General features: G+C 38.1%; 1 protein-coding gene across 2 annotated transcripts in view; it reads left to right on the top strand.

The window, feature by feature from the left end:
* The window catches only part of clec16a (C-type lectin domain containing 16A), a 139,277-nt gene that overhangs the window by 67,327 nt on the left and 45,926 nt on the right, over positions 1–26,024 (top strand). Inside the window, exons 10-12 of one of the 2 annotated variants that reach the window (XM_061905873.1) lie at positions 15,404–15,695; positions 19,849–19,960; positions 20,031–20,131. In XM_061905873.1, coding sequence (XP_061761857.1) covers positions 15,404–15,695; positions 19,849–19,960; positions 20,031–20,131 — 505 coding nt within the window. The remainder of the gene's footprint in view (positions 1–15,403; positions 15,696–19,848; positions 19,961–20,030; positions 20,132–26,024) is intronic. The other variant, XM_061905874.1, reaches the window with a different exon arrangement.

The following is a 26,024-nucleotide window of genomic DNA, read 5'->3' on the forward strand; positions in this document are numbered from 1 at the left end:
TCAGTCCATCTCAGATGATCTCGGGCCCAGAGTAGCCGGCGGCGTTTCTGGATGTTGTTGATAAATGGCTTTCACTTTGCATAGTAGAGCTTTAACTTGCACTTACAGATTTAGCGACGAACTATATTTAGTGACAGTGGTTTTCTGAAGTGTTCCTGAGCCCATGTGGTGATATCCCTTAGAGATTGATGTCGGTTTTTGATACAGTACCGTCTGAGGGATTAAAGGTCACGGTCATTCAATGTTGGTTTCCAGCCATGCCGCTCACGTGTAGTGATTTCTCCAGATTCTCTGAACCTTTTGATGATATTATGGACCGTAGATGTTGAAATCCCTAAATTTCTTGCAATTACACTTTGAGAAACGTTGTTCTTAAACTGTTTGACTATTTGCTCACAAAGTTGTGGACAAAGAGGTGCACCTCGCCCCATCCTTTCTTGTGAAAGACTGAGCATTTTTTTAGAAGCTGTTTTTATACCCAATCATGGCACCCACCTGTTCCCAATTAGCCTGCACACCTGTGGGATGTTCCAAATAAGTGTTTAATGAGCATTCCTCAACTTTATCAGTATTTATAGCCACCTTTCCCAATTTCTTTGTCAAGTGTTGCTGGCATCAAATTCTACAGTTAATGATTATTTGCAAAAAAAAAATGTTTATCAGTGTGAACATCCAATATGTTGTCTTTGTAGCATATTCAACTGAATATTTGTACATGGGTTATTTTCAAATCATTGTATCATCATGTATATAAGCATATATATATTTATTTATTTATTTTTAACCAATTTTAGAGTGTTTTTTTTTAATTAATTAAGAATCGTGACAAGAGTCGCGATTCAATCGGACATCTTTATTTTATTTTTTTACACCACTACTGAGTACGTAGTGTAAATAAACCAATAATGATTATAATTGGAGGTTTAAAAAAAATTTTAAAAAAAGGTTCAGATCAATCGTGATTCTTATTTGTAACTGCTCTTAATCGATTTAAATACTTCAAAAATCTATTTTCCTTTTTTTTTTCAATCCGTCCTGTCCATTAATTCAGACAAATCATATTGTTGACGTCGAGGATCTATATGTGCTGTGCACATTTATTTTAGAAAATATACTTCTCAAAGAGGTAAAAAATATGTCATTTGCTATAGATAATATCTTAGAATGTATTACCATTGAAATATGTCAGGAAAAAAGCAAAAACATATTAATCAGTTGTATGTACAGATCACCTAAGTCAAATATAGAATCATTTAGGAATGGATCAAGGCAAATTACATGGACAATGGTAAAAAAATAATTTTCTTATGCGGTGACTTTAATATTGACTTATTGAACCATAACAAGCAAAAGTCTACTTCATTGATACAATGTACAGCATCAGTTTATATCCTAAAATCACAAAGCCAAGCAGAATCACAGGACACTGCCACGCTTATTGATAATATTTTTACCAATGATTTTAATAATAACACTACAAGTGGTCTACTTATAACTGACGTTGGCGATCATCTGCCAGTTTTTACAATATATGATGGAAACTGCAAAAAGAACATGGAAGACAAAAGGACCTTTTGAAGACTGCACAGAGAAGAGGATGATTGCTTTCAAAATTGAGCTACAAAAGCAAGATTGGGACAATGTGTACAATGAAAAAGAAGTTGATGAAGCATATGAACATTTCTTAAACAAGTTCATAATACTTTACGACAATCATTGTCCATGGAGACAACTCAGTAGTAAGCAGAGAAAGAATAATCAACCATGGATGACAAAAGGATTAAAAAATGCTTGTAAGAAGAAGACTACACTATATAGAAAATGTATAGCACAAACAACTACAGAGGCAGAAGTTAAGTACAAAAAGTTTAAAAACAAGTTAACATACATACTACGATCATGTAGAAAACAATATTACAGAGAATTATTGGACAGAAACAAAAATGATATGAGAGCAACATGGGGCATTCTCAATAGCATTATTAAAAATGGCACTAAGAGGGACTACCCCCAATACTTCTTAGACGGAAATAAACATAATGACAACCTAAAGGAAGTAGTTGAAAGCTTTAATAATTACTTTTTAAATATTGGACCAAAATTGGAAGAAAGGATTCCAGACCCAGTTTCAATTGAGGACTTTAATGACTCCATAGAGCAAAATCCCAACTCCATGTTCCTCAGTAATGTGACACAGGAGGAAATAGTAACAATCTTGAAAAAATGTAAATCTAAGACTTCAACTGATTGTAACGGAATTGACATGGAAATGATAAAAAAGATTATTGAAGAGATCTCAGGACCATTAATGTATATTAGTAACCTATCATTTCAAACAGGTACATTTCCAAACAAAATGGAAAATAGCTAAAGTTGCACCAATTTATAAGACTTGAGACAAACATCTATTTACAAGTTATAGACCTGTTTCTTTACTTCCAAAATGTTCTAAAATCATTGAAAAACTGTTCAGTAACAGATTAGAGAGTTTCATAAATAAAAATAGAATACTCGTAGAGAACCAATATGAATACAGAGCTAATGTTTCAACTTCAATGGCTTTAATTGACATTACAGGAGAAATTACCAATGCAATAGATGGTAAAAAAAAATGTGCGTCAGAAGTGTATATGGATCCAACTAAAGCATTTGACACAATTAATCACAATATTTTAATCAAAAAACTAGAATGATATAGCATCAGAGGGTTAGTTTTAAACTGGATAAGAAGTTATCTAACAAACAGGAAACAATACGTGAAACTAGGCGAACACACTTCTACAATGCTAAATATATCCTGTAGTGTACCTCAGGGATCAATACTAGGACCTAAATGATTTAATCTCTATATAAATGATATTTGTAAAGTTACAAGAGATTTAAAGTTAGTATTATTTGCGGATGATACAACAGTGTTTTGTTCAGGAGAGAACACACAGAAGATAATACAGATAATAATAGAAGAAGAAATGAACAAGTTAAAAAAATGGTTTGACAAAAACAGACTATCATTGAATCTCAGTAAAACTAAAATAATGCTATTTGGTAACAGTAGAGGAGAAAGTCAAACACAAATACAAATAGACGGAATAGAAATTAAAAGAGTAAATGAAACCAAATTTCTAGGTATAATGATTAATGATAAATTGAACTGGAAATCTCATGTAAAAAATATACAACATAAAGTTGCAAGAAACACGTCAATAATGAATAAAGCTAAATATGTTCTAGACCAAAAATCTCTTCATATTCTGTACTGCTCACTAGTGTTACCATATCTTAGTTACTGTGTAGAAATATGGCGAACTAATTACAAAAGTACACTTCATTCACTAACAGTGTTACAAAAAAGATCAGTTAGTATAATACATAATGTTGGATATAGAGAACATATAAATCCTTTATTTATTGAATCAAAGATATTGAAATTCCACGACATAGTGAATTTGCAAACAGCGAAAATTATACAAAAAGCATACTATAACCTGCTTCCCAAGAATATACAACAATTCTTCTCAACAAAAGAGGAGAAATATAATCTTAGAGAAAAATGTAATTTAAAACATTTGTACACACGTACAACACTTAAGATCTTCAGTACATCTGTATGTGGAATTAAACTATGGAATGGATTAAGCAAAGCAATCAAACAATGTACTAATATGATTCACTTCAAAAAACTCTTCAAACTTCAAGTGTTTACAAAGTGCAAAAAAGAAGATCCATGATAAACATTCTGAATTTATTCACCCATTCTTTCTTTCATTCTCAAAATAATCTTACTTATCTCATCGCATGGAATAAAACTTACTGTATTTCCTTGAATAGCCGCCCGGGCGCCAATTAATTTAAAACCTCTTCTCACTCCTGCGCTTGTTCAAGACATGCGGTAAAAGTAAGCAGGCGCTAAATATTTTAAAACCTCTACTCACCCCTGCGCTTACCAATGGCATGCAGAAAAAATTGAGTGTGATAAGAAATTTGAATTATAATAAATAATTATTCTGCGGCCGCGGCCTGGTGGTTTGGGACCTCTGCTCTACATCATGTCATCACACCCACTTTTACACCATGCTATCTGCGTGCTGGTAGGACGCATGCTTGACGCTGCTTCTCATACGAGATTGCAACGCATACTTGCTCAACAGCCATACCATTTACACTAATGGATGTGATATAAACAACTTTAAAACTCTTACAAATATGCGCCACACTCTGTGAACCTTAACCAAACAAGAATAACAAACACATTTCTGGAGAACATTCGCTCTGTAACACATAAAAAATGCAACATAAGGATTACCCAGGATTCCAATGCATCCATGGCTCTTGACTATATTATACACGCGCCCCCAACCCACGCACGGAAGGGGGGTTGGTGCTTGCTAGCGGGGTGTATAATATAGCCAAGAGTCATGGATGCATGCACGGCATTCTGGGTAAGTCTTATGTTGCGTTTATGTGTTACAGAGCCAATGTTATCCAGAAATGTTTTTGTTATTCTTATTTGGTTAGGGTTCACAGAGTGTGGCGCATATTAGTAAGAGTGTTAAAATTGTTTTATATCACAACCATTAGTGTGATCTGTATGGCTGTGGAACAAGACCCCTGGTTTACACACGGTTAAAGCAAATAAAAACTCCTCCGCCGTTTTGAAAATGATGGCAGGTAAAGCTCCATTCGAAATGTCGCGGATTTGATCCAGCTGTAAAAGCAAGCATGCTCTTAATAATTTGGGAAGCGAGTTTTATCCGGCAGTAATCCAAGCCAGGCGTAAATTGCATGCCCGGCGGCTATTCGAGGAAATGTGGTACTTCAACAATTATTTTTTTATTTATTTTTATTGTGATTACTTATGGAGTATATTGTGAAGACATTGAGAACAGGAAGTGAACAACAGTTTTAGCAACTGTTATATAAAAGATAAGGGGTAGGAATAAGTAAACTCTGCTTCTTCCTATTCCTTTTCGAACATGTTGAAAAGAGAAACTGGAAATTGTGATGTATCATTTTGTATGCTTGCATGTTCGAAATAAACTCAACTCAACTTCTTGCCTTATTTGTATTTGACTTTATTAAATGTTTGGGTAGAATTTTATTCGACAAAACCAGTTTTATTTTAAGATATGTATACATTTATCAGGGCTGAGTATCTATTTTATGGAGAAATGTATTTATTCATAGAACTGGCACCCAATGTTACAAAAAAAGTATTGATTTTTAATCAATTCTAAATCGAATCATTACCTCCAAGAATCGAATCGAATCATGTGGTGCCCAAAGATTCACAGCCCTAATTATTATCATAACTCAGCTTTACTGTAAGACACTGTTGCCAAATTATTTTCTATACCACCAGCTGTTTCCTGTTGGTGTGCACGCGTGCGGTTGATTCTTGTGTTTGTCGGTCACTATCTGTGCTGCAGTGATGAAGCGCAAACGCTTTGGCGTCATCAAACTGACACATCAGCAGCTATTTACTGTAAGAAAGAGTCAGCCAGCGTGTGTCTGTGCGGTCTTGCATCGCTCTTATCTTGGTAGATGTTTATCCGGTAAAGGCTGGGTTGTATATAGGTTTCTGAAAGGCATCTTTGGACTTTATGTGCACCTTCTTTATATATATCAGCAGCAGTTAAAGGGGCTTTTTGAAACGTACTTTTTTTTTTTAACCAAAACATTTAACAAGAACAGCATTGATTCGTTTATGTTACCATTAGTGGTGTAACAGAACGCATATATTATTTAAATGTCTGTATTTTTCACTAGTACTAGTTATCCATCATCACATTTATATTTCCATATTTCTTTGTACACACATGCAGCAGTTGCATGGATTCCAGGAAGGGGCATGTCCTGCTAGAAAACCGACTCCAATTTGAGAGCCAGCTGCAACGAACGCATTGTCTGTACACTGTGGGTCGCCAACTTTTAAACATACTAATCCTCACCACCATGGCGTGTTTTTTTCCACGTAACATTATCACTGGAGGTTTAGAGGAAAACAAAGGCCAAGCATGCTTCACAAACACACAAACCAAGAAGGACCACACACGAAGCTAACCGCTAAAGCTTCATCGTAAAGTAGGAGTAATAGATCCTCATGTCTAAACTATCCATACCGGCGAAAAAACAATGTATAAACAACACTAAAGTAATGCAAATACAAATGCAATTTTGGAAAGTTATTGCCCTCTCGGCAGCCACTTGAAGGTTTTGAAAACCTCCTTTTAAAGGACTCATATTTTAAATTCATAACATAACAGAATACAGCTGAGATGCGACTCCGTGACCCCATAAGGGACAAGTGGTAGAAAACGGATGGATGGATGGATATATATACTGTGTATATATATATATATATTTATATATATATATATATATATATATATATATATATACATATGTACACACACACACATATATTTATATATACTGTGGGGCAAAAAAGGATTTAGTCAGCCACCGATTGTGCAAGTTCTCCCACTTAAAATGATGACTGAGGTCTGTACTTTTCGTCATAGGTACACTTCAACTGTGAGAGACAGAATGTGAAAAAAAAAATACAGGAATTCACATTGTAGGAATTTAAAAGAATTTATTTGTAAATTATGGTGGAAAATAAGTAGTTGGTCAATAACAAAAATTCAACTCAATACTTTGTAATATAACCTTTGTTGGCAACAACAGAGGTCAAACGATTACTATAGGTCTTTACCAGGTTTGCACACACAGTAGCTGGTATTTTGGCCCATTCCTCTATGCAGATCTTCTCGAGAGCAGTGATGTTTTAGGGCTGTCGCCGAGCAACACAGACTTTCAACTCCCTCCACAGATTTTCTATGGGGTTGAGGTCTGGAGACTGGCTAGGCCACTCCAGGACTTTCAAATGCTTCTTACGGAGCCACTCATTCGTTGCCCGGGCGGTGTGTTTGGGATCATTGTCATGCTGGAAGACCCAGCCACGATTCATCTTCAAAGCTCTCACTGATGGAAGTGGGTTTTGGCTCAAAATCTCACAATACATGGCCCCATTCATTCTTTCCTTAACACGGATCAGTCGACCTGTCCCCTTAGCAGAAAAACAGCCCCAAAGCATGATGTTTCCATCCCCATGCTTCGCAGTAGTTATAGTGTTCTTGGAATGCAACTCAGTATTCTTCCTCCTCCGAACATGACGAGTTGAGTTTATACCAAAAAGTTCTATGTTGGTTTCATCTGACCACATGACATTCTCCCAATCCTCTGCTGTATCATCCATGTGCTCTCTGGCAAACTTCAGACGGGCCTGGACATGCACTGGCTCAAGCAGGGGGACACCTCTACCATTACATATGCTGGCTTTTCAACTTTGCACAAATAACAATCAGGATGGTTCTTTTCTTTTTTGCTCTAGAGGACACGACGTCCACAGTTTCCAAAAATAATTTGTAATGTGGACTCATCAGACAACAGAACACTTTTCTACTTTGCATCAGTCCATCTTAGATGAGCTCCGGCCCAGCGAAGTCGGTGGAGTTTCTGGGTGTTGTTGATAAATGGTTTTGGCTTTGCATAGTAGAGTTTTAACTTGCACTTACAGATGTAAGTTAAATGTACTAGTTATCCATCATCACATTTACATTTCCACTGCACATCGTTTATGTGCAGTGATTTCTCCAGATTCTCTGAACCTTTTGATGATATTACGGATCGTAGATGATAAAATCCCTAAATTCCATGCAATAGCTCTTTATTAAACTGTTGTACAATTTGAAGTGAACTGTGAATTATATTTATATAGCCCTTTTTTTCTAGTGACTCAAAGCGCTTTACATAGTGAAACCCAATATCTAAGTTACATTAAAACCCGTGTGGGTGGCACTGGGAGAAAGTGGGTAAAGTGTCTTGCCCAAGGACACAACAGCGGTGACTAGAATGGCGGAAGCGGGGATCGAACCTGCAACCCTCATGTTGCTGGCACGGCCAATTCTACCAACCAAGTTATACTGCTCAGGCATTTGTTCACAAAGTGGCGACCATCGCCCCATCTTTTTTCGTGAATGACTAAGCATTTCACGGAAGCTGCTTTTATACCCAATCATGGCACTCACCTGTTCACCTGTGGGATGTTCCAAATAAGTGTTTGATGAGCATTCTTCAACTTTCTCAGGCTTTTTTGAAACAGGTTGCAGGCATCAAATTCCAAATAAGCTGATACTTGCAAAAAAAATATGTTTTCCAGTTGGAACATTAAATATCTTGTGTTTGCAGTCCATTCCATTGAATATAAGTTGAAAAGGATTTGCAAGTCATTGTATTCTGTTTTTATTTACCATTTACACAACATGCCAACTTCACTGGTTTGGGGTTTTTTGTATACATATATATATATATATATATATATATATATATATATATATATATATATATATATATATATATCTGTATATATATATATATATATATATATATCTGTATATATATATATATATATATATATATATATATATATATATATATATACGGTGGCAGAGGGGTTAGTGCGTCTGCCTCACAATACGAAGGTCCTGCAGACCTGGGTTCAAATCCAGGCTTGGGATCTTTCTGTGTGGAGTTTGCATGTTCTCCCCGTGAATGCGTGGGTTCCCTCCGGGTACTCCGGCTTCCTCCCACTTCCAAAGACATGCACCTGGGGATCAATCAATCAATCAATCAATGTTTATTTATATAGCCCCAAATCACAAATGTCTCAAAGGACTGCACAAATCATTACGACTACAACATCCTCGGAAGAACCCACAAAAGGGCAAGGAAAACTCACACCCAGTGGGCAGGGAGAATTTACATTCAGTGGGACGCCAGTGACAATGCTGACTATGAGAAACCTTGGAGAGGACCTCAGATGTGGGCAACCCCCCCCCCCTCTAGGGGACCGAAAGCAATGGATGTCGAGCGGGTCTAACATGATACTGTGAAAGTTCAATCCATAGTGGCTCCAAGACAGCAGTGAGAGTCCCGTCCACAGGAAACCATCTCAAGCGGATCAGCAGCGTAGAGATGTCCCCAACCGATACAGGCGAGCGGTCCATCCTGGGTCCCGACGAGCGGTCCATCCTGGGTCTCGACTCTGGACAGTCAGTACTTCATCCATGGTCATCGGACCGGACCCCCTCCACAAGGGAGGGGGGGACATAGGAGAAAGAAAAGAAGCGGCAGATCAACTGGTCTAAAAAGGAGGTCTATTTAAAGGCTAGAGTATACAGATGAGTTTTAAGATGAGACTTAAATGCTTCTACTGAGGTAGCATCTCGAACTGTTACCGGGAGGGCATTCCAGAGTACTGGAGCCCGAACGGAAAACGCTCTATAGCCCGCAGACTTTTTTTGAGCTCCAGGAATCACTAATAAGCCGGAGTCTTTTGAACGCAGATTTCTTGCCGGGACATACGGTACAATACAATCGGCAAGATAGGCTGGAGCTAGACCGTGTAGTATTTTATACGTAAGTAGTAAAACCTTAAAGTCACATCTTAAGTGCACAGGAAGCCAGTGCAGGTGAGCCAGTACAGGCGTAATATGATCAAATTTTCTTGTTCTTGTCAAAAGTCTAGCAGCCGCATTTTGTACCAACTGTAATCTTTTAATGCTAGACATGGGGAGACCCGAAAATAATACGTTACAGTAATCGAGACGAGACGTAACAAACGCATGGATAATGATCTCGGCGTCTTTAGTGGACAAAATGGAGCGAATTTTAGCGATATTACGGAGATGAAAGAAGGCCGTTTTAGTAACGCTTTTAATGTGTGACTCAAAGGAGAGAGTTGGGTCAAAGATAATACCCAGATTTTTTACAGAGTCACCTTGTTTTATTATTTGGTTGTCAAATGTTAAAGTTGTATTATTAAATAGAGGTCGGTGTCTAGCAGGACCGATAATCAGCATTTCCGTTTTTTTGGCATTAAGTTGCAAAAAGTTAGCGGACATCCATTGTTTAATTTCATTAAGACACGCTTCCAACTGACTACAGTCCGGCGTGTTGGTCAGCTTTAGGGGCATGTAAAGTTGGGTGTCATCAGCATAACAGTGAAAGCTAATACCGTATTTGCGTATGACGTCACCTAGCGGCAGCATGTAGATGCTGAAGAGTACAGGGCCAAGGACCGAACCCTGGGGAACTCCACACGTTACCTTAACATAGTCCGAGGTCACACTGTTATAGGAGACGCACTGCATCCTATCAGTAAGATAAGAGTTAAACCATGACAGGGCTGAGTCTGACATACCAATTCGTATTTTGATACGCTCTAATAAAATATTATGATCGACGGTATCGAAAGCAGCGCTAAGATCGAGGAGCAGCAACATAGATGACGCATCAGAGTCCATCGTTAGCAATAGATCATTAGTCAGTTTTGCGAGGGCTGTCTCAGTCGAGTGATTTTCCCTGAAACCGGATTGAAAGGTTTCACATAGATTGTTAAACGCTAAGTGCTCATTTAGCTGCTCTGCAACAATTTTTTCGAGGATTTTCGAAATAAAGGGAAGGTGAGACACCGGTCGGTAGTTTACCATGAGGTCAGGATCGAGGTTAGGTCTTTTAAGGAGAGGATGAATAACCGCTTTTTTGAATGCAACGGGAACAGTGCCCGAGGAAAGTGATAAGTTTATAATATTTAGCACTGATGGACCTAATAATACAAAAAGCTCCTTGATAAGTTTCCCAGGAAGTGGGTCAAGTAAACATGTTGTTTGTTTTATTCCATTTACACGTTGTAACAATCCTTCTAATGTTATTTCATCAAAACGAGAGAAACTATTTTGGATATTTGCAGTATCCGCCGTATATACAATCGTATCTGTGTTACTATAACCCCGTTGTAGCTGGGACGCATTGTCTTTAATCTCCTTTCTAATAAGTTCAATTTTCTTATTAAAGAACTTCATAAAGTCATCTGCCGAATAGGTGGAGCTACTGGAAGGAGTCCCTTGTTGGGTTAGCGATGCTACTGTACTAAACAAAAATTTTGGATCGTTTTTATTAATGCGGATGAGATTTGAGTAATAATTAGTTTTAGCTAAGGTAAGCATGCGTTTATAAGTTATTAAACTATCACTCCATGCTTGATGGTGCACCTCAAGTTTAGTCGTGCGCCATTTGCGTTCCAGCTTTCTACATAATAATTTCTGAGCTCTAGTTTCTTCAGTAAACCATGGCGTACGCCTTTTTGGAGCCTTTTTTAACTTCAGCGGTGCTATACTATCAATGGTTTCGCGCAGGGCGTTGTTAAAGTTGTTAGTGAGGTTATCAATAGAGCCCACATACTTTGGGAACGGTGCCATTACCGAGGGCAGTAGGTCCGCAAGAGTCGTCGTTGTGGCAGCATTAATGTTGCGGCTGCTATAGCAGTTATTATTATTATTAGCTTGCCGAACATGAGTCTGAACTTCGAATTTTATAAGGTAATGATCGGACATTACTTTAGTATACGGGAGTATCATAACTTTGGAGACGGTGATACCTCTGACAAGCACTAGGTCTATCGTATTACCGCTGCGATGCGTCGGTTCATTTATTATTTGTGTAAGACCACAGCTATCAATTATAGGTTGATTGTCAACACTAATTTGGCCCTAGTTTGTGAATGTGAGTGTGAATGTTGTCTGTCTATCTGTGTTGGCCCTGCGATGAGGTGGCGACTTGTCCAGGGTGTACCCGGCCTTCTGCCCGATTGTAGCTGAGATAGGCGCCAGCGCCCCCCGCGACCCCGAAAGGGAATAAGCGGTAGGAAATGGATGGATGGATGGATAATGTCATGGCTGTTTTGAGTTTCCAATCATTTATACAATTCTTATTTTTTTTTATAATACAGTGATTGGAGCACATACTTGTTGGTCACAAAAAACATTCACAAAGTTTCATTCTGTTGTGAATTTATTATGGGTCTACTGAAAATGTGACCAAACCTGTTGGATCCAAAGTATACATACAGCAATGTTAATATTTGCTTACATGTCCCTTGGCAAGTTTCACTGCAATAAGGCGCTTTTGGTAGCCATTTACAAACTTCTGCTTGAATTTTTGACCATTCCTCTTGACTAAATTGCTGCAGTTAAGCTAAAGTTTTTTGGTTTTCTGACATGGACGTGTTTCTTCAGAATTGTCCACACGTCAGTAACTACAGTTGGTCGCCACAAGTAAGGACTTTGCGAAGGCCATTCTAAAACCTTAATTCTAGCCTGATTTAGCCATTCTTTTACCACTTTTGACATGTTTGGGGTCATTTTCCTGTTGGAACACCTGACTGCGCCCATGACCCAAACTGTCAATATGGCAGCATAAGCTAGTTAACCCTAAAAATAGTTTATTTGTATTAGCCCTTATACAAACTTTGTAATTAATAACAATATGGGTAATACTTGTTAAATTCAGGGCACGACATGTGAATGGAGTATTATTGGCGCTTTGTGGATGGGTTTTTTAGACGGAATAATGTACTCCCATTAGCTGCATTTTTAGCTACCTCGTATTTAACATGTTTTACCATTTAGAATGCATTAAAAAGAAAAATAAGTTCTTCTCTTGCAAAAGGATTGTGAATGATAGGCAAAGTTACAAAAAAGTACAGTTCTCCTTCAAAATAAGAGAACAAGATACAATAAGGAATGTTTATTGTACGTTTATTTGACTTATTGTTACCTTTTCATTGTTTTAAGAATAGTAAACTTTAAAATATAGCCTCTCCTGTTAATACAAGTTATTTGAAGGCTAAAGTAGCACTAAAAAAAAGTATTTATTTTGTCAATCCATTATTATTTTTTTTGAGTGTTTAATTGCTGGATTAGTGCAACCTTTTTTCAGTGATGTACCCCCTGTGAACATTTTTTAAATTCAAGTCCGTCCTAATCAGAGCAAAGCATTTTTGGTTGAAAAAAAAAGATAAAGAAGTAAAATACAGCACTATGTCATCAGTTTCTGATTTATTAAATTGAATGACAGTGCAAAATATTGCTCATTTGTAGTGGTCCTTCTTGAACTATTTCGAAAAAAAGATAAAAAAAATTACTAAAAACTTTTTGAAAAATAAACAAGTGATTCAATTATAAATAGAGATTTCTACACATAGAAGTAATCATCCACTTAAAGTACCCTCTTTGGGGATTGTAATAGAGATCCATCTGGATTCATGAACTTAATTCTAAACATTTATTCACAAAAAAAGAAATCTTTAACATCAATATTTATGTAAAATATCCACAAAAAATCTAGCTGTCAACACTGAATATTGCATCATTGCATTTCTTTTCACAGTTTATGAACTTACATTAATATTTTTTTTAAGTATTATTCAATAAATATATTTATAAAGGATTTTTGAATTGTTGCTATTTTTGGAATATTTTTTGAAAATCTCACGTACCCTTTGTCATACCTTCAAGTACCCCCAGGGGTACGCGTACCCCCATTTGAGAACCACTGGATTAGTGTACTCCCGTAAGCCACCTCGTACTTGCCCTATTTTACAACTTAGAAGGCATCAGAAAAGAAGAACATGTGTTAACATGCTTTAAAAAGAAAAGCGTGTTCTGGTCTTGCATAAGGATAATGAATGAACAAATAAAAAAATAAAAAAAGGCAGTTCATCTTTAAAACCATGACGATATCGTTCCATGAGATTTTAATATCATTTGATAACCAAACACATAAAAAGAGGTTTCAACAAGCAATACAAGTTTTGGGTAATATGACCTCTTGGATGCCTATAACCCATCAAGCAATTTATTTGAGTTAAAAACATTTGACTTTTACAAAAACCAAACCAGTGAATTTGGGATGTTGTGGAAATGGTAAATAACAACGGAATGCAATGATTTGCAAATATTTTTCAATTGAATAGACTGCAAAGACAAAATATGTAATGTTCACACTGAGAAACTTAACTCTTTTTTGCAAATAATCATTAACTTAGGATTTTTTTCTTGCAATAAAGTTATCACAGGGGCATTTTACCACTGTGTTACATGGCCTTTCCTTTTAACAACACTCAGTAAACGTTTGGGAACTGAGGAGACCAATTTTTGAAGCATTTTCAGGTGAAATTCTTTCCCATTCTTGCTCAATGTACAGCTTAAGTTGTTAAACAGTCCGGGGTCTCCTTTGTGGTATTGAGGCTTCATAATGCGTCACACATTTTCAATGGGAGACTGGTCTGGACTACAGGCAGGCCAGTCTAGTACCCCCGCACTCTTTTACTATGAAGCCACGCTGTTATAACACATGTCTTGGCATTGTCTTGCTGAAATAATCAGGGACGTCCATGATAACGTTGCTTAGATGGCAACATATGTTGCTCCATAACCTGTATGTACCTTTCAGCATTAATGGTGCCTTCACAGATGTGTAAGTTACCCATGCCTTGGGCACTAATACACCCCCATACCATCACAGATGCTGGCTTTTCAACTTGCGCCTAGAACAGTCCGGATGGTTCTTTTCCTCTTTGTTTCGGAGGACACGACGTCCAAAGTTTCCAAAACCAGTTTAAAATATGGACTTTTCAGACCACAGCACTTTTCCACTTTGCATCAGTCCATCTTAGATGAGCTCGGGCCCAGCAAAACCGGCGGCGTTTTTTGGTGTTGTTGATAAATGGCTTTGGCTTGGCATAGTAGAGTTTTAACTTGCACTTAAAGATGTAGCGACCAACTGTAGCTACTGACAGTGGTTTTCTGAAGTGTTCCTGAGCCCATGTGGTCATATCCTTACACACTGATGTCGCTTTTTGATGCAGTACCGCTTGAGGGCTCGAGGGTCATGGGCTTAGCCGCTTACGTGCAGGGATTTTTTCAGATTCTCTGAACCTTTTGATGATATTACGAACCGTAGATGGTGAAATCCCTAAATTCATTGCAATAGCTTGTTGAGAAATGATGTTCATATACTGTTGGACAATTTACTCATGCATTTGTTCAGAAAGTGGTGACCCTCGCCCGATCCTTGTTTGTGAATGGAAGCTACTTTCATACCCAATAATGGCACTCACCTGTTCCCTTATTAGCCTGTTCACCTGTGGGATTTTCCAAATAAGTGTTTGATGAGCATTCCTCAACTTTCTCAGTCTTTTTCGACACTTTGCCAGCTTTTTTGAAACATGTGCAGGCATCAAATTCCAAATCAGCTAATTTTTGCAAAAAATAACAAAGTTTCTCAGTGTGAACATTAAATATCTTGTCTTTGCAGTCTATTCAATGGGACATATAAGTTGAAAAGGATTTGCAAATCATTGTATTGTCTTTTTATTTACCATTTACACAACGTGCCAACTTCACTGGTTTTGGATTTTATATAAAAGCAAGGTTCTGATTCACATGAAAGTATAGTCATTAGTTTTAGAATAAAATACCAACTCTGATGTCTTTTGCAGGCCAGCTCCGCAGCGGTGCGCCGCTTCACCAAGCCGCCAGAGTCTTTGGAGCGCTCGCTGGAGCTTTCCCGCCACCGTGGTCGCAAAAGGACCCAGAAGAGGCCAAACTACAAGAACCTGGGCGAGGAGGAGGACGATGGGGGTGCAGGAGGCGGCAGCAGCCGGGAAGCGGGCGAGGAGGGCTGGGAAGATGGCGGCAGAGGAGGAGAGAGGGAGAAGGGAAAAGGTACAGAGCTTGTGGGAGCAGGTGGGAGTTCTAAGGCGAGCAGAGCGAGTGGGGAAGCGGCGGAAGGTGAGTGTGAGACTGCCACGCTTTTGTCCTCCTCCATCTCCGTTAATTATCACCACAACACCTTGGCAGCAGCCCTCCTCTCCAAACCAGGAAGAGAAACAAGAAAGTTCTCCATAGTTACGTAACTCTTACACTTTGTAGCTCCAAAACAATTATTCTCTTTGCCTAGTTTTGAGACGAGGCCCTCCTGCCTCTTTTGCTTTCATTTGGTTCCCATGGCGACCACTCACCATACGCCATTGCTCGTCACCTGAAGTAAATTGTCCATTGCCACAATGACGTCATCCATCCTGTCCGCCTCACCTGTCCGCCTGTCTTCTTCCTCTGGCAACTGTGTGCATCATTCATTTAGAATTCAACCTTTGACTTGTTTGGATTTCAAAACAACAACTGAGTGACAAATTAATGACTTTTTTTTTGTCCTACTGTTGCCTTCAAAGAACAGTAGAGACTATTTTTAAAGTTTACCATTCTTAACTTGATGAAAAGGTAAAAATAAGTCAAGTATACTTACAATAAACATTCATTAATTTATATTATTCTCTTATTTTTAAGGACAACTGTACTTTTTTGTAATGTTGCCTATCATTCACAATCCTGAGGCAAGACAACACGTTTTTCTTTTTTGATGCATTCTAAGTCGTAAAATATGGCAAGTACGAGGTGGCTAAAGGAAGTACACTAATCCGCCCATGAAACACTCTAAAAAACACAATAATGGATTGACAAAATAATTACTTTTTTTAGTGCTACTTTATCCTTCAAAGAACTTGTATTAACAGTAAATTTTATTTTTAAAGTTTACCATTCTTAACACAATGAAAAGGGAAAAATAAGTAAAATAAACTTAAAATAAACATTCATCATTTTATTTTATTCTCTTATTTTGAAGGAGAACTGAACTTTGTCATTCACAATCATGAGGCAAGACAACACGTTTTCCTTTTTTTGATGCATTCTAAGTCGTAAAATAAGGCAAGTAGGAGGTGGCTAAAGGGAGTACACTAATCCGCCCTTGAAACACTCTAAAAAACACAATAATGGATTGACAAAATAATGACTTTTTTTAGTGCTACTGTAACCTTCAAAGAACTTGTATTAACAGTAGTGTCAGGAGGTGTTGGTGACGAACCCCAAGATGCAGAGATGGCAGGCTTGATGCAGGAAAACATGACTTTTAACGTCAAAAATAAAATGCTGGAAAACAGGAAACAGGTAAACTGGAAACAGCAAACAGGAACCCGCTAACAATACTCCAGCACTGAATGGAGAGTGAGGCAGGTATAAATAGTAGCCGGCTGATTGACACCAGGTGTGACAGGCTACCAATCAGCCGCAGGTGAGGGGAAACAGCGCTCAGGGAGACAAGCAGGAAACTGGACGAAAATAAAATCGCTGACAGGAAATAAAACACAAACAGAGAAAATACTAAAACATAACCAACCTGTCAGTGACAAGCCTGAAAGTAGCTCCCCTTCCCATAACAGATAGTAGACGTTTCTAGAAAAACTAAAAAGTCCAAAGTCACGGGGTGGGCGGAGGGAGGACAAGGGGGTGGACCGCCAGGCCAAGTGTTCCTGCAACCATCAGGGAAGAGTCAGGTGGCAACTCGCCGCCTCAACTGGCGAGGCGGTCGCCCACGAAAGAGCCACATCCAACGAGATGGCCACCCGTGCGTCAGGTTGCGGAGGCTGTAGGTCCACCGGGGTGGATGGAGGCGACTGCGGCAGATGCACTGGAGTTAAAGGTAGCTGTGGCTCCCCAGCTGCACAGCTACTCATAGCACCCCCCTCAAGGGACAGATTCAAGACATCCCCAAACAGGCCCACAGACGACATTGATGAGTCGGAGGGAACTTGAAAGGAGGCAAAACTTCTCCTCGATTTGGAACACGTTTTTCTTTTTTTATGCATTCTAAGTCGAAAAATATGGCAAATACGAGGTCGCTAAAAATGCAGCTAACGGGAGTACATTATTTCATCAATTTACATGTCGTGACCTGAATATTAACAAGTATTAACGATATTTTTATTATAAGCGCGAAGGTTGAGGAACTAATTTTTAGCAGCGGCGTGATCACAGAGAGTTAACTAGCTTATGCTGCTGTATTGACATATTGATAAATCATGTCTCTCACCTGGATAGTAGAAGGTTGCGTCAACTTTGACATCCAACTTAGACTGGGAGATGGCGAGAAAGACACTAAGAGACTCTCGTTTGCGGCACCTGTTTTTAAAAAAAAACTACCTAAAAGGGAAGATTTAAACATTCCATCAGTCTTTATCCTAGTGAGAGCAGACATTGTGCCGTACAGTAAGTGATTGTTTTATTATGTTTGTATATCTTGTTTAGCACTTAGCAATAGTTAGTGTTTGACTAAAGCTGCATATGTTTAGCACACAGCTTCTAAAACTTGTACAGTTGTGATCAAAATTATTCAACCCCCACACAATTTTGGTGTTTTAGCAAGTTGGACATTTATTCCGTATTTTGTTTATAGTCATATCAAATAAAGATGTGTCAAATAGACAATTGCAACTTAAATTGTAACACTGTATTTTACAAAATACCAAAAAAGGAAATTTTTCTTAATATCTTATTGACAAAAGTATTCAACCCCTTGAAGATCAATTCAGGATCAAAAATATAAGTGTATATAAAACGTCGAGCGTAGTATTTGGATGTTTTTAGAGCGCTTTATAGGTGTAATAGGGCGATTTCTTTCACCTCCATTGTTAGATGGCTTTTGCTAGCGTTTATTTACGATTTAGAATGCACGAATGAAAGAAAAGCAAATGTGTTGTTGGATCACATAAGGATTGTGAATTATAGACAAAATATATATTTTTTTAAAAGTACAATTTCACTTTAAATATCTCCTGTTGAGGGTCTCTACCAAAGTAAATAAGGAAAAAAGCGAAACACAGATCTTTAAACGCTTACAGAATTGTGAAGTCCTGTCTGACTTGACAGGCAATTTATATACCAAAGTTGTGTGTCACTTTGGAGATCAGTTAATATCATGATCATAATTAATGACACCAACATGTTCCTTTTATGGCGGGAAGCTATATATTGTTATAAAGAGTTATATAGAGTTGTATTTTTTTTTTTTTTTGTAAACATTTTTATGGCAAAATATGCAACATTTTCCTCCCAAAAATGTCAAAGTGGCATATTTGATGTAAAGTAGTTGGACCCATCAATACGGCAAAATTCATGACAGCATTGATTTTGATTTTTTTTTTTTAGCCAATGACAGGTTTTTTAGGGTTGTTTTTTTAACTTTTCTCTTTACATTTCACCTATGTACTCTATTATTCAAATTTTTTATGTTTTTTTTTTTTTTTACTACCGTAGTTTTTTCAGAATGTGCCGCGGCCCGTTAAAAAATAGCTGCGGGCTGCAGACGGCCCCCGGGCCGCACTTTGGTCACCCCTGCTCTACATCAACTTCAGATCTACATGGCAATATATAGTTTTATTTATTTATTTATTTTATGCTTGATGTCTTTTTTTTTTTAAACAAAACCCTTTTTATGGCAAGATATACATTTTCCTCCAAAACATGACAAAGTGGAATATTTCATGTGAAGTAATTGAACCCTTTAATAACATTGATTTTGATTCATTATTATACATGTTTTTTTTTTCTTAGCAATGACAGTTTTTTTTGTTTTTTTTACTTTTCTCTTTACATTTTACCTGTGTGATGGCCCCTGTGCCGCACTTTGGACACCCCTGTTATATATCAAATAATATATTGCAATAATTGGTTTAAATAAAGAATCTTGTTGAATCGATAATTGAATATCAATCTAAATGTCAACCCAATAATCAGGAGTTGTAAGATTCACATTCTTAATGAGCTATGAATATATATATATATACATATATATATATATATATATATATATATATATATATATATATGTATATATATATATGTATATGTATATATATATATATATATATATATATATATATATATATATATATATGTATTTTAACCAATAAATAAATACATTTGTCAATGTACTGATAGTTATGAGTGAAAGTGAAAGGGAAACTGCCTAGTGACCATTCTTGTGTAAAAAAAAAAAAGGCTCTCACACGTGCACGTTATGACCGCATCTGTGTTTTTGCACGTCCAGAGATCGAGATGGTGGTGATGGACACTTGTAAAGTGACGGAGCTGACCGAGCAGAACATCACAGACGAAGAGAAGACGGAAGCTGCCATGCGCACACACACCCAGAGGAGCAGGTGCACGCTAACGTGCCGCACGTCCGGGTTTGGCAAGAAAAGTCTGATTTCCTCTTCTCCCGTGCCGTAGGCCCTTCTTGGACATGGTGTACAGCGCCCTGGACTGCACTGACGATGACTACCATGCCCTGTTTGTCCTCTGCCTGCTGTATGCCGTCTCACACAGCAAAGGTTGCTTCTTTTATTTCATGTAAAGTTGTTTTGTTTTGTTACAATGGCTTCTCAGCCATCAGAATATTTACCTGAATGCATTGCAGTCATCCATCGTTTATCACGGCTAATTGGTTCCAGGCCTGACTGTAATAAACGTATTATCCTAGTTGGAGCTTAAAAAATAGTTTCTAAATATGTTTATAACATTAATAGAGCCCTCTAAACATAAAATTATGCTGGTTTCACCCAATATAGTAGCCTTGAGTGTGTTCTACTGTAGGTTACAGTGCTCACTAGTAGCGTCATTGCTATGGCAGTCACCTGGCCACTACAACAGAGACACAGGGTGGAAATACTTCATCGCATCCTAGGTAATTCTTCCTAATTTAGACCTGGCCTTCCATGGACGTAAGTTGTTCGGTCAACTGGGCAGTCACAGCTTCCACAATTAGCCGTGTTGTTAGCATTGTGTTGTCATTTTATAGATGGATCATAAACAATAGTTTCTTAATATGTTTATATCATAATTAAAGCCCTCTAAACATGAAAATACGCTGGTTTCACCCAATATAGTAGCCTTGAGTGTGTTCTACTGTAGATTACAGTGCTCACTAGTAGCATCATTGCTTTGGCAGTCACCCGGCCACTACAACAAAAACAATACGTGGAAATACTTCATCGCATCCTGAGTAATTATTTTTAAGTTAGACCTGGGCTACCATGGACGTAAGTTGTTCTGTCAAAAGTCGGTCAACTTGGCAGTCGCAGCTTTGACCATTAGCCGTGTTGTTAGCATCGTGCTGTCATTTCATAGTTGAAACATAAACAATAGTTTTTAAATATGTTAATAACATAATTAGAGCCCTCTAAACATGAAATTACGCTTTATCCAATATAATAGCCTTGAGTGTGTTTTACTGTAGATTACTGTACTCACTAGTAGCAGCATTGCTATGGCAGTCACCCGGCCACTACAACAGAACCACTTTGTGGAAATACTTCATCTGGCACTTACAAGGCAAAGCAACTTTTCTTACATATTGGTACCTCTTTTGTGTATCTTGGATCTGCATAAGTCCAGAAAATTTAAAAAATCAAACAATGGATCAACGGAGGAAATATTGTTTTTAAACAATCTTGCCTTCCTTCACACTTCCGCCAAACAACCTCTTCGTAAATTGCCCAATTTGTGACAATTTCACCGATATTGACATCAGCGGATTATCCACATATGGTATAAATTTACCCAAAGTGCTCTACGGGAGTCCGCCATTGTAGTCAATAAGTTCCTTTTTTTCACTCTTCCCTTTTGTTGAGGGGAAGACTGGCTCGTACGTGCACATGCATCCTGCGCTGTTGCTATTTCAAATATGAAATAGTGTATAGTTCAAACTTATACCTGTCAGCAGACTCACTGCAAAAGTGCTAAACACTACAACATGGCTGAAAGAGGCCTGAAGTTGGTCTGTAAAACATCATCTATGCAACATTCTGACAAAAACACCACCGTTACGTGTTATGTAGACCACTGGGAAGTGTTTACATATAGAAAATAAATCATAATATAACCCCTTATAGTGATCTAATTTCATAAATTTGAATGCACGTACAGCACTTAAACTTTTTAGTATATCAGTATGTGGAATTAAATGATGGCATGGATTAATAAACAATGTACTAAGTGACCCTGATGAAAAGTCCCACCAAATATGTGTTATTGATGAGGCAGGAGTTGAAGATGAGATGCATCAAAAAGTTGTGAAGATAGCGCCAAGATTAGTTGCCGTGTTGTTGGCGTTGGCACTTTCAAGCCGGAAACGGACGTTTCGCTCAATATGTTTATCGTTTGCCACAACAATCCACAATGATAGAAAATGGACGGAGTAGACATTGACAGAGTAAAAGAAACAACATTTTTAGGCGTAATAATTGATGATAAAATTAACTGGAAATCTCATATAAAAATATACAACATAAGGTAAAGCAAAATATGCACTTGACCAAAAATCACTTTATATTCTCTACTGCTCGCTAGTGTTACCATACCTGAGTGATTGTGCAGAAATATGGGGAAATGAACTGCAAAAGTACACTTCATTCACTAACTGTGTTACTAAAAATATCAGAAATGTTTGAAATTAAATTATTTGCATTTGCTACCCAAAAATACTTCTTAACAAAAGAAGAGAAATATAACCTTAGAGAAATGTGTAATTTCAAACATTTGTATGCACACACAACACTTAAGACATTTAGTATATCAGTAAGTGGAATTAAATGATGGCATGTTTTAACAAACAATGTACTAATATGATCGATCCACTTGAAGAGGCTCTGCAAACTATAAGTGTTTACAAATTACTAAAAAGAATACTTTTGATGAACATTTATTAAAAATTAGATATTATTCACCTCATTTGCGAACCATAAGTGACTTAACTATTGCTAAGAGATCTGTAGCATTCATTCAAAACGAGGACAAGAAGGGTCAATGTGCTACTAAATTGTTATGAATTGGAAAAGGGGCAGCATGAACCTCCTTCCTACTCCATTTTAAACATGTTGTGAAGAGAAATATAAACATTTATATCTCTTGCCATTGCATACATGTTCAAAATACATTTAAACCAAACAAAAAAAATACTGCACAGTAAAAAACTTAATTTCCACCATAAATATGTAGAATATGCTTCGTATATATATATATATATATATATATGTATATATATATATATATATATATATATATATATATATATATATATATATATACATATATATATATGTGTATGTGTTACCTCGCTACAACACGGTTCACAGATTTTTTTTTCACAGCGTATTAATGCGCATTGTGTTTCTGCGTCCTGATTGGCCAAGGGACTGTTGACCATTATCAATCAATCTTCTTCATGCCATGTGTCCTGTACACTACAGAATTTGTTCAGCTTGCCTAATTTACAAAATTTTTTGATCAATCAATCAATCAATCAATCAATGTTTACTTATATAGCCCTAAATCACTAGTGTCTCAAAGGGCTGCACAAACCACCACGACATCCTCGGTAGGCCCACATAAGGGCAAGGAAAACTCACACCCAGTGGGACATCGGTGACAATAATGATCCAGTGGGACGTCTGTGACAATAATGATTATGAGAACCTTAGAGAGGAGGAAAGCAATGGATGTCGAGCGGGTCTAACATGATACTGTGAAAGTTCAATCCACAATGGATCCAACACAGTCGCGAGAGTCCAGTCCAAAGCGGGTCCAACTCTGCAGCGAGAGTCCCGTTCACAGCGGAGCCAGCAGGAAACCATCCCAAGCGGAGGCGGCTCAGCAGCGCAGAGATGTCGAGGCGGATCAGCAGCGCAGAGATGTCCCCAACCGATACACAGGCAAGCAGTACATGGCCACCGGATCGGACCGGACCCCCTCCACAGGGGAGAGTGGGACATAGAAGAAAAAGAAAAGAAACAGCAGATCAACTGGTCTAAAAAGGGAGTCTATTTAAAGGCTACAGTATACAAATGAGTTTTAAGGTGAGACTTAAATGCTTCTACTGAGGTGGCATCTCGAACTGTTACCGGGAGGGCATTCCAGAGTACTGGAGCCCGAACGGAAAACGCTCTATAGCCCGCAGACTTTTTTTGGGCTTTGGGAATCACTAACAAGCCGGAGTCCTTTGAACGCAGATTTCTTGCCGGGACATATGGTACAATACAATCGGCAAGATAGGATGGAGCTAGACCGTGTAGTATTTTATACGTAAGTAGTAAAACCTTAAAGTCACATCTTAAGTGCACAGGAAGCCAGTGCAGGTGAGCCAGTACAGGCGTAATGTGATCAAACTTTCTTGTTCTTGTCAAAAGTCTAGCAGCCGCATTTTGTACCAACTGTAATCTTTTAATGCTAGACATGGGGAGACCCGAAAATAATACGTTACAGTAGTCGAGGCGAGACGTAACAAACGCATGGATAATGATCTCAGCGTCTTTAGTGGACAGAATGGAGCGAATTTTAGCGATATTACGGAGATGAAAGAAGGCCGTTTTAGTAACGCTTTTAATGTGTGCCTCAAAGGAGAGAGTTGGGTCGAAGATAATACCCAGATTCTTTACCGTGTCGCCTTGTTTAATTGTTTGGTTGTCAAATGTTAGAGTTGTATTATTAAATAGAGTTCGGTGTCTAGCAGGACCGATAATCAGCATTTCCGTTTTTTTGGCGTTGAGTTGCAAAAAGTTAGCGGACATCCATTGTTTAATTTCATTAAGACACGCCTCCAGCTGACTACAATCCGGCGTGTTGGTCAGCTTTAGGGGCATGTAGAGTTGGGTGTCATCAGCATAACAGTGAAAGCTAACACCGTATTTGCGTATGATGTCACCTAGAGGCAGCATGTAGATGCTGAAGAGTGCAGGGCCAAGGACCGAACCCTGGGGAACTCCACACGTTACCTTAACGTAGTCCGAGGTCACATTGTTATGGGAGACACACTGCATCCTATCAGTAAGATAAGAGTTAAACCAAGACAGGGCTAAGTCTGACATACCAATTCGTGTTTTGATACGTTCTAATAAAATATTATGATCGACGGTATCGAAAGCAGCGCTAAGATCGAGGAGCAGCAACATAGATGACGCATCAGAATCCATCGTTAGCAATAGATCATTAGTCATTTTTGCGAGGGCTGTCTCCGTCGAGTGATTTGCCCTGAAACCGGATTGAAAGGTTTCACATAGATTGTTAGACGCTAAGTGTTCATTTAACTGCTCCGCAACAATTTTTTCGAGGATTTTTGAAATAAAGGGAAGGTGAGACACCGGTCGGTAGTTTACCATGAGGTCAGGATCGAGGTTAGGTCTTTTAAGAAGAGGATGAATAACTGCTTTTTTGAATGCTAGGGGAACAGTGCCCGAGGAAAGTGATAAGTTTATAATATTTAGCACTGATGGACCTAATAATACAAAGAGCTCCTTGATCAGTTTCCCAGGAAGAGGGTCAAGTAAACATGTTGTTTGTTTTATTCCATTTACACGTTGTAACAATTCCTCTAATGTTATTTCCTCAAAACGAGAGAAACTATTTTGGAGGGCAGTATCCGCCGTATATACAATCGTGTCAGTGTTAATAGAACCCCGTTGTAGCTGGGACGCATTGTCTTTAATCTCCTTTCTAATGACTTCAATTTTCTTACTAAAGAATTGCATAAAGTCATCAGCTGAGTGGGTGGAGCTACTGGAAGGAGTCCCTTGTTGGGTTAGTGATGCTACCGTACTAAACAAAAATTTAGGATCGTTTTTATTACGGTGGATGAGATTTGAGTAATAATTAGCTTTAGCTAAGGTAAGCATGCGTTTATAAGTTATTAAACCATCACTAAATGCTTGATGGTGCACCTCAAGTTTAGTCGTGCGCCATTTGCGTTCCAGCTTTCTGCATAATAATTTCTGAGCTCTAGTTTCTTCTGTAAACCACGGGGTGCGCTTTTTTGGAGCCTTTTTTAACTTTAGCGGTGCTATGTTATCAATGGTTTCGCGCAGGGCGTCGTTAAAGTTGTTAGTGAGGTTATCAATAGAGCCCACATACTTTGGGAATGGTGCCATTACCGAGGGCAGTAGGTCAGCAAGAGTTGTCGTTGTGGCCGTATTAATGTTGCGGCTGCTATAGCAGTTATTATTATTATTAGTTTGACGAACATGCGTCTGAACCTCGAATTTTATAAGGTAATGATCGGACAATACTTTAGTATACGGGAGTATCGTAACTTTGGAAGCGGTGATACCCCTGACAAGCACTAGGTCTATCGTATTACCGTTGCGATGCGTGGGTTCATTTATTATTTGTGTGAGACCACAGCTATCAATTATAGTCTGGAGCGCTACGCACGGTGGGTCCGATGGGGTATTCATA

The sequence above is a fragment of the Nerophis ophidion genome, linkage group LG07 (assembly GCF_033978795.1).
Source record: "Nerophis ophidion isolate RoL-2023_Sa linkage group LG07, RoL_Noph_v1.0, whole genome shotgun sequence".
In the NCBI taxonomy this organism is placed as follows: domain Eukaryota; kingdom Metazoa; phylum Chordata; class Actinopteri; order Syngnathiformes; family Syngnathidae; genus Nerophis; species Nerophis ophidion.